At 47.1% G+C, this 9,398-nt stretch overlaps 1 protein-coding gene across 5 annotated transcripts; it reads left to right on the top strand.

The window, feature by feature from the left end:
- The first annotated feature begins 394 nt into the window (after positions 1–394).
- On the top strand, positions 395–6,291 carry LOC123151827 (probable protein phosphatase 2C 48). 5 transcript variants are annotated; one of them, XM_044571470.1, is made up of 8 exons: positions 395–920; positions 1,847–2,263; positions 2,348–2,571; positions 3,764–3,888; positions 4,112–4,198; positions 4,308–4,353; positions 4,448–4,498; positions 4,761–6,291. In XM_044571470.1, exons 1-3 carry the CDS (start codon positions 765–767, stop codon positions 2,516–2,518), a joined length of 744 nt encoding a protein of 247 aa, XP_044427405.1. In that variant the 5' UTR covers positions 395–764; the 3' UTR covers positions 2,519–2,571; positions 3,764–3,888; positions 4,112–4,198; positions 4,308–4,353; positions 4,448–4,498; positions 4,761–6,291. The 5 variants fall into 5 exon arrangements, with proteins under 5 accessions (XP_044427405.1, XP_044427404.1, XP_044427403.1 ...); XM_044571469.1 differs by having other exon boundaries at positions 3,711–3,888; XM_044571468.1 differs by having other exon boundaries at positions 3,671–3,888.
- The last annotated feature ends 3,107 nt before the right edge of the window (positions 6,292–9,398 follow it).

Here is a 9,398-nt window from a genome sequence, read left to right as displayed (position 1 = left end):
TGAATTAATATGCACTTTTTAAAAAATAAATAGGATAAATAGCACCTGGTATTTTTTGTCATATGAATACGGACACTCATGCTGGATAATACTTGATGTAGTCAGACGAAAAACAGATAACCCGCACCATTGTCCGTCAACTTCAGCTGATTATTTAAAATTCTGGATATGCTTGTCGACCATGGTCTTCCTGTGACCACCGTCGGATAGAAGTGATTTAATTCTTGGGACTTTGAACGAAGGACACTCTGCGGAACCTGGTTAGTGGCTGATTTGATCATCTCTATTTTTAATGAAGCAGTTGGTACTCTCACTTTTAGGTTTTTTTTCGTCCCACTATTTTCGTTCGGTTTTTTTTCGTTGATTTTTTTCGTCCGGTGCTCTCTGTTGGTTTTTCCCCTCCGCATCGCTCGATCCAACTCCTCCCTCTCCCTCGTCTGGCCTCTCCTATCGCTCGATGTCGCTCGGTCCTCTCTAGGGTTCGCCGCCCGCCGCCGTACCCCGCCGCCCTGCTCCGCTGTTGCCCCTCCCTCCGCCTGCCTCGCCCCCCTCCCCTACACTCACCCCTGTCCGATCTGGATCTGGATGAGTCGTTGCCTCCCGTTCCTCTCATCGCGTCCCTTGTGCCAGCCATGGAAGAGGGGAGGAAGAAGGGGAGGGAGAGCAAGGAGGAGGAGGAGGAAGAAGAAGAAGCTTCTCTGTAGAATCAGCCGATCGGGCGGGGCTCTTGATCTTGGCTAGCGAGAATGCGGTAGATCTCGTCGATGCTGCAGGGCCTGGTCCGTTCCCATGTCTCTGGGAAAGGAGAGGAAGGTGGAGGAGGAGCAACGCTCTGGGGCGAGGGCTCTGAGACGTTCGCCGCCGCGTGCTCCCGCCGCGGCGAGAAGGGCACCAACCAGGACACCTCCATCGTCTGGGAGGTGAGTTTGCCGCTACCCTGCTTCTTCCCTGCTTGCTCTCTGTTGCATGCGAATGATTTTTTACGCTGTTTATCACAACATATTACCGGTGGCGTGTAGTAGTCAAGATCAGCAACACCACGTACTCCGCACGGAGCTTCTTGCCACACAATTTAATTCCCGCGTTCCAAACACAAATTTCTGCTACTCGAGAGGCAGAAGAGGTTTTAATTGTGGCCAAGACGAGCCGGCGACATGGTCTCTGTTCCACAGAAAATGGCGAGGGTACGTTAGCGTTGGGACTTGGGACTGGTCGCTGGCTTCTTCTTCTCATTTCTGGCCACATAAGAAATGAAACAGTTTTCAAGTGCTTGCCTTGCGTGTGCACGAAATAGAATAGAGATTGGATCCCGTCTCCCTCCGTTGTTCACCTAACCATTTCTCTGATATTTTTGTGAGTGAGATGGTTTAGTTCGGTTTTGTTAGGCCATTCATTCACCAGATTACGTGTTGCCTCTTGGGACGATCCTGGATCATGTTGCTCACAAGTTTCTTGGATATGGCGCTTGCCCTTTGCCTCTAGGGGTTTCAGTCCGTAGGAGTAGTATCTGCCAAAAAAAGGGATGGCACGTTTCTTGATTTGCCGGAGCAAAAAGGTGTTGGGTTTCTTGGTATCTGAATCCAAAGTTGCTTTGGACAGTTAAATGCCTAAAACATACTGATTGTGATGGGAGAAAACTTGAATTACGTACGTAAAAATGTTATTTCCAACATCTTCATAGTAGGATCAGATTTGCTGATTGTTTTTCAGACTGCAAAAATCATTGTATTTCATAAATACTCCATGTGACTACCCATTTTTTTTTGTTTGATAAAGAACAGACAGTTGGTTATTGGGTTATTCGTGTTTGTTCTGAATTTCTCATGTCGCTCTCTTCTCTTTCCAGGGATACGGGTGCCAGGACGACACCATCTTCAGCGGCGTCTTCAACGGGCACGGCCAGTGGGGCCACTACGTCGCCAAGGCCGTCCGGGAGTCGCTGCCGCAGTCGCTTCTGTGCCACTGGCAAGAGGCTGTCGCGCTGGCGTCGCTCATCGACGGCGAGAAGAGGCTCAGCGACTGCCAGTTCGACCTCCTCAGGCAGTCCTACCTGGCCGCCGCCGCCGCCATGGACGAGGAGCTCCGCCGGAGCCGGCGCCTCGACGCCGTCAACAGCGGCTGCACGGCTCTGTCCATCGTGAAGCAGGGCGACCTGATGGTGGTCGCGAACGTCGGCAACTCGCGGGCCGTCCTTGCGACCACGTTGGACGCGGGGACATCACGGCCGTCCAACTCACCGTCGACTTCAAGCCCGACTTACCCTGTAAGTCGTCGTAACAAGACTAGAAGACGGACAGTCCATTCCTGACATGGCCATTGCTCACCCACGTTCGAATCTGAATCACAGAGGAGAAGGCGCGCATCATGCAGTGTGAGGGCCGCGTGCACTGCCTCGACGACGAGCCCAGCGTGCACCGGGTGTGGGTGCCCCACCGGGAGGCGCCGGGGCTGGCCATGTCGCGCGCGTTCGGCGACTACTGTGTCAAGGACTACGACGTCATCTCGGCACCGGAGGTGACGCAGAGGAGGATCACCGCCCGGGACCAGTTCGTCATCCTGGCCACTGACGGGGTAAGCGACAGATTCTCGCACAGTCACAAAGTATTTTTATGATGTGCCCAAATGATTATGGACCGTACATTGATAATGATCTAATGGTTAGGATGATGCATCATTTGATAGTTCAAGAAAAGGTCATGTCTTTACAGAAATGTTCAATCCCCCCTCAGTTTGAACTTGTAAGGTGTACTAATTTTTTAAAAATTCAAACTTACCTATTTTTGACCAAGTTTATAGAATAATACATAAATATCTACTATTGAAAATCAGTATCATTAGATTCATGATAAAGTATATTTTCATATTTGATTTATTTAGGGGCTGTTCGGAAAGCCTCCACGCCCTCGCCACGGAGCTGAGCGGACGGAGCGACCTTCTGGCCACTCCGTAGATTATAGAGTGGGAGTGGGTCCGAACAGGCCTTTAGTATTGTAGGTGTTAGATGTATTTTACTACAGATTTGATCAAACGTAGGAAACTTTGACTTTTGGAAATTTAATTCGCCTTATATTTTGACAGACATGGAGTAGTAATTGCTGGGACCAGATCCATGCACCATCATCTGAAACCCATGTATTCATGAGGTGTGGTACATCTGTCATGTGATTTACGAATGTGCTACGCGTGGAATTAAATTGTTTGACCATGCCTTCCTTGTTTAGGTCAAACTAAGTAGTTGTGGCAGCTTTGGATGAGACAACCCAATTCCTGGTAAATTGGACATCATCAATGAGTTTGTCGAGTTTGACTGAACTCTCACACTTTGAACATGCTCTATTTAAAGCAAGGCCATCCCTGTCATAACAGATACAGTAAAATGCCAACACATATATGATTGATGTTATGACAGTATACTTGACTTTGGGGATGACGAGATCGACGGAAGCAACACGAGCCCACAACTCATGAATTCAGCGGCGTCTGCATGCCCTACATGTAGTTGTGCACCTCCTCCTCCTGTTTTCTTGCATGTGATCAATGGTTTCAGATCTCTATTTATCACGGATTAGAATATATATTCTGTAACAATGCTTTCCTACATTTGTATTTTTTATTGTTATCATCTAGAAGATTATATTCTGTATGAATGCTTTTAACAATGCTTCGTCAGGCCGTTCCCGCTGATGCTATTGTTCATGCCGTCCCCCCAGTGCCTAGCATCACCGGCAACAAGTTCAGCACTGTCTGACAAGGTGCCCTGCAGGGACAACCTGACACGGCCATTGCTCACCCACGTTCGAATCTGAATCGCAGAGGAGAAGGCGCGCATCATGCAGTGCGAGAAGACTAGACGACAGTCAACCTCCGTCGACCTGTCATCGAACTTCAGTATGCTTGCTTTGTTCTCTGAAACTGAATTCAGACCTTGAGTACTACTTTTACTTGAAAGGAAATATGTGCGTGATTCCACCAACTTATGCCAAAATGCATAGCATAGCTTGGTATACACGATTTGCAATCTGAACGTTTTTCTCTGTGTCGTCGTCCTGCTTTCTGGTTCTCTGTTATCTGTCATCTTATATCTCTGAATTGTTGTTGGCTGCATGCGCAGCTGCTTGAGGCAGGAGCAGTGACTAGCATTGACCAGTAGGAGCAAGAAGCAGCGACAGCTACCATTGCTGGCTTAGCTAGCTGCTAGGTTGCCTCTCTCTTTCCCTCATATATGTGGGTTTGCAACAGCCAAAAGTACCCTCGTGATTCTTTATTTTCACTAACAATCCATATTTGGATGCCTTCTTTCTACCCAGCTTCGGTTACTTGCGACGGGTTGTGGGCTGCAAGTTAGAAGAATCGGTACTGAAAACGTCTTCTGAATGTTAAAAAGCCAATGGGGTAGAAAGCTATGGAGATAATTGATTTGTTTCCATATCCATCTTTCTGTATTCAGACTGGGGGGAGAAGGTGCTTCATGCTGATGGTGTATATAAGCTTGGCATAGGTATGGACTTCAATGTCAGGTTTTGGCGAGTAGCCTGAGCTTCCTGTTTTCTCTACAGATTCAGAATGAAAAAAATTCAATTTCAGAGTTTGTTGCAGAATTTAGAAGATCAGTGTACTGTTGCATTTTCACCTGTCGGCATGTTTAATAGACCATTTTCTGATGTTTTGGTGACTTGATGTATTGATTCTTGAGGTGTGTGACCAACTGATCATGCTGAACTTTCATCTGTTTCTAAATAGATGGTGTTTTTTGTACATAGTGAAGAAGCATTGCAAGACTCCATCAGAAAATGGACCCGCGGTAGACTGCATCCGCATCGGCGCACGGGAGATGCCGACATTGGACAGCGGCAGAGTGTGCAGAGTCTGCCTTCTGACGGATCTTCACCACCAACTGCCATGCTCTCTGCCATCCTTCCCGCTCCTCCCCATCTCTATGCCACAGCTCGCAGGCTAGCCCATCCTCTGCTGCCTTCCTTTCTGCCTCACCTCCCCTGAACTATCGACCTTCTTTTGTGAGACAGGAACTTGGGCGTGGTTCAGTCTTTTTTTGGAGGCTCAGTTCAGTCTGTGGTATGGTTCGGTTCAATGAAAGAACGAAGATGACTTGCGTGACCCGCTCCTGTGTGAGATAGCAAATTGGGCTTGCAGTCCGGGCTTGCAGAGTTGCAGTTCAGTTATGGTGTGGTTAAGTTGAGAGTAAAAGATTCTCTCAAATAAAAGTTGAGAGTAAAAGAAAGAAAAAGCAAAAGAGAGAGGATAAGAAATGTGTGCTAGAGAAAAAATCCTTCCATTTTTTTACTCTCCACTGCACCTGGGCTTTCATTAGCTGCGGAAATGGTTAGATATGGTGCGGAAATGGTGTTCAGTTCCAAGGATAGCACAATAACAGATGAGGATGTTGACAGAATTATAGCTAAAGGAGAAGAGACAAAAGCAGCGCTGGATGCAAAGATGAAAAAAATTCACAGAGGATGCCATTAAGTTTAAAATGGATGACAGTATGCACCTCTCTCTCTCTCTCTCTCTCTCTCTCTCTCTCTCTCTCTCTAAATGTAACATGGGTGATAATTTGGGCCTTGTGTGGAAATTTTGCTCAACGATAGAAATGCTAGACTCGCATGTGTAGGAATTTATGATAAAAAAACATAGATATTAAAAGTATACACACCTGACAGAAACAATAAAAGTGTATACATATACTAAATATGGTTCATAAAAAATAATATTTTTTATACTTAACTTTCATATACTAAGGGTATCACAATAAAATTGAGAGAAAAAAACAAATATACTTGATTGAAGAAGGTTTGTTTGCATTTTTTTCTCATCAAATATACACGGTAAATATCTATTGTTTTTCTCATCTTAACATATGTTTTGTTTATATTAATCCCTAATATTTCTCATATAAAAAATAGTTAGTAGGACTTGAGAAGCGTCTGAAACTTGCATGGACATCGCTTAGTTTGTTACATGGACATGTCGTTAGTCTTTTTTTTGTTATCAATTTTCATTGCAAAATGGACTTCAATTATTCAATAATTGTGTTTGTGTTATATTGTTTGTACATGTGAAATTTAACATGTAACTCTTGTAAACTTTTTTAAGAGCTCGTGGCAACGCACGGGCACTCTACTAGTAAGTAGTAGTTTTTTTTGGTCTTTGTTTGGTAACCCATCATTAGTGCGTCTACCACTGCAAACCTGTAGTTCAGCTATGTAGGGCCACTTAGGCCTTCCACTATGTAGGCCAAAAGTGATGCCAAATACATTTTTGCTTCATTTGGCACTGGTGCCTCCATTGTCCAGCCGGTGCCATAAAAAAGATTCTGGGAATCGAAGCAAGTAGCTGCTCCGGTGCCAAATTCACAAAGCAGTAAACAATTAGCTCCCTGGCCCACCGAAGGAAGTGAAGCAGACCAAAAACACTCACGTAAAGCAAGTAGTTGATGGCTGGTTGAGTATTTTATTGGCCTCTTGGGTCCCGCTTTTTTCAAGGCTGCGAACACATATTGTGAGACCGGTGCCAAATAATGTTTTCAGGGCATCGTTGCACAGTCAGCTATATTTTAATGGAGAGAGTGGTCTTCAAAGCAATCATGCGCACATGCACCTCTCTATGTGACTGTTCCACAGGAAAGAGACCATACTTGGGTAGTGCTGCCCCTCGTTCAAATATATAGTGCGCATAGCTCTATGCACAAACACCAATCAGTGACCTGGCGCTAAAAAATTTTAGATGATACCATCCTCGGTCGTAGCCCATGCGCCCTATGCACGTGTATACTATGTGCGTCAGTTCTTCAGCGGAAAGTGAAACCATCACGCCATAGCACGAGAGCACATCGCGTGAGCCGACAGCAGACCTCGGACGGCTACGGCTGACTGCGCGAGGCAGACCCGCCGACAGTTTGGACCGACCATTGAGACCGCGGCTCAGCACGGCGGAGGAGGTGCGACGGCTCAAGGCCGGTGCGATGACTCGGCAGAGCGGAAACCGCGAGGCAGGGCGGATTGTGGCGCGACTGCGGCCAGTAGAAGTAGACCTGCGAGGTGAGGTGAGGAGAGCCGCAGTGGCTGCTTGGCACGCCGGTAAGGGTGACTCCAGGCGCGGCGGCGGGTGGCCGGCAGCCCATTCCGTAGGCGCAGTTTGTAGTCCTCGTCCGTCTGTGCTTCCGGGTTGTGGTGGTTCTGGTCAATCCCACATCCGTGATTTCCTCCGGGTCGTGGACATGGCCGCGGTAATGGCGGAGTCCCGACGGTGGCTCGGAGGTATGCCCACGGCCACAACGAAGGCGCGCGCCTTAACGGCGGCTTAACGGGGCCGGGTTGAGGCGGGCTGAACCGCAGTCACGCGGAGCGATGGCCTCAAAGCGGCGACTCAGGGCAGCAGTAGTTTCAGGAGGAGGCGGGGATGGCTCGACGGGCGGCTCATCGGAGAAACGACGTGAGGCCATAACAGTTTGGAAACGAGGTCCAACGAAAAGTGAAGGCCGCGGGTAAGGTCAGCCCGGTTGCAGAAGAGGTGGTGTGACGAAGCCGAGTCAAGGCCGCTCGAAAGACGGCGGCGGCTCCGACCAGCAAGAACTCGCGACGAGGGAAGGCCGACCCGGAGCAGTGACACAGGAGCGAACAGAGGGGCGTCTCACCGGCGGCGGTTCAAGGCTGCGGCCGCAAGCAGCAGAAGCAGTGAGGCGGCTTGATAGCGGAGAAGCCACATCGAGGGGACAACCCGGCGGAGCACGGGGGCCAGCTGGCGGGTGGCTCAGGCGACATGCATGCGGGCACAGAGACATGCAGAGGCAGCTTCAAAGCCAGATGACGGCGGCGACTCACATGCGCGGCTTGACGGTGGCCGGCTCGGCGTGAGACCAAGGCGACCAAGGCCAGAGGCTTTCAACGGCAGGTGGAAATTGTGGCAGAGACCCAGTCCAGCGGAGCGGATGCGGACGTGGATTTTTACTAACTCGTTGCGCGCGCAACGCGTATCTAACCCACATATCCATTGGGTAGTCAAATCAATCAGGCCCACCATGCTGTCAGCCCTGCATGGTATATCAACTTGCAACGGTGCGTACATGCAGCCGTATTCCACCTGATTGGACAGGCAATGGGGCCAGGCCTATAGATTCGGCTGTGGTCTACAGCTTCCACATGCATCCTCCCTAGTAGTACTGCCGGTCAAAGAGCTTGGGCTGTACTAGTACGTGCATGCAGGAGCTACCAGGATGAGTGAAGCGAATTAACTCAAGCTAGTTCTTTAAATGTGCAGATTTATTTTTTCACTTGTATTAAACGAATTACTGTCTATGTGTAAAACTCTGGTGCTAAAAAGTTCTGTGAAGTTGCCAAAAAACGTTCCAACATAGGGAAACAAAAGTGTTCTACAGAGTGGCTGAAGAATCTCTGAGATAACAGTTCAAAGAAAAAAAAAGCCATAGGTGCATGTGCGGTGCACAGCCAGCACGTCACCAGCATGCAGTGGCTAGCTAATGCTCATCTCTTGAGCTCAACATTGCACCACAGATAGATATGTCTTCATATATTTTAATATATTATGTAAACTGTGAACTAATTTATTTAGTTGACTTTTTAATGGCAAGCTCTTCGAAACAAGTCTAATATCGATATTTTTTGAAGCTAATATATTAAGTCATAGTTTTCTCGCGTTATACTGAAATAAATAAAAGCTTCACTATAAACATACATTGTAATAAAAACTTCACTAACCAATTGTAGTTTTCACATTATTGATTTTTGTACTAACAAAGTCCAAAACTATTAGTGTGACTCTTTCTTTCCCCTATCTCAAAGCAACTAGGGCAAATCCATCTCTCTATCTGTACTCGGCATCGTTCTCACCAACCCTCTTTGGTAATTAAAATGCTCCAATATAAGATATAAATAAAAAAATATCAATTGATATTGTTATTATTATGTGTGGTTGGCATAAAAACTTGTTGAAGTCCTTCGTCATGCTCGATCAGACCTTTTTCACAGTCGTGCTAGCTTCCTTATTATTTCCTAGAATCGAATTTCTACTTCTACAACTTTTTAGAACTGCTAGAACTTCTTCCATGTCTTCCTTATTCGACTCATTCGATATAACATTGAAGTTCTTTAATGTTGAGTGCAAGAGGCCCGCCTTCAGGTACATACGGTCACTATCTTAAAATTTCTTCCAAGATCGCCAATCAAAAAACTTACCAATTGATATAACTTTAAGTTCTCCATGATCGAGTGCAAGAGGCCCGCCTTCAGGTACATGTGGCGGCTATCTCTAAAGTTCTTCGCAATCGACCATAAGTGGACCGGAACCGAGGATATAAAGTGTGCATCGGTGGTTATATGGGATGTAGTGTCTATGATGACAATATCACAATAATTGTGGGGTTA

Source organism: Triticum aestivum, chromosome 7A (assembly GCF_018294505.1).
Source record: "Triticum aestivum cultivar Chinese Spring chromosome 7A, IWGSC CS RefSeq v2.1, whole genome shotgun sequence".
NCBI lineage: Eukaryota > Viridiplantae > Streptophyta > Magnoliopsida > Poales > Poaceae > Triticum > Triticum aestivum.
This window is presented reverse-complemented; position numbering and strand designations above follow the sequence as displayed.

Excerpts from the sequence above, each read along its gene's own strand:
- LOC123151827 (XM_044571470.1), top strand. The coding sequence starts at position 765 with ATGCTGCAGGGCCTGGTCCGTTCCCATGTCTCTGGGAAAGGAGAGGAA. Across the intron at positions 921-1,846 it reads ACACCTCCATCGTCTGGGAG|GGATACGGGTGCCAGGACGA; the intron begins GTGAGTTTGCCG and ends TTCTCTTTCCAG. Across the intron at positions 2,264-2,347 it reads CTTCAAGCCCGACTTACCCT|AGGAGAAGGCGCGCATCATG; the intron begins GTAAGTCGTCGT and ends TCTGAATCACAG.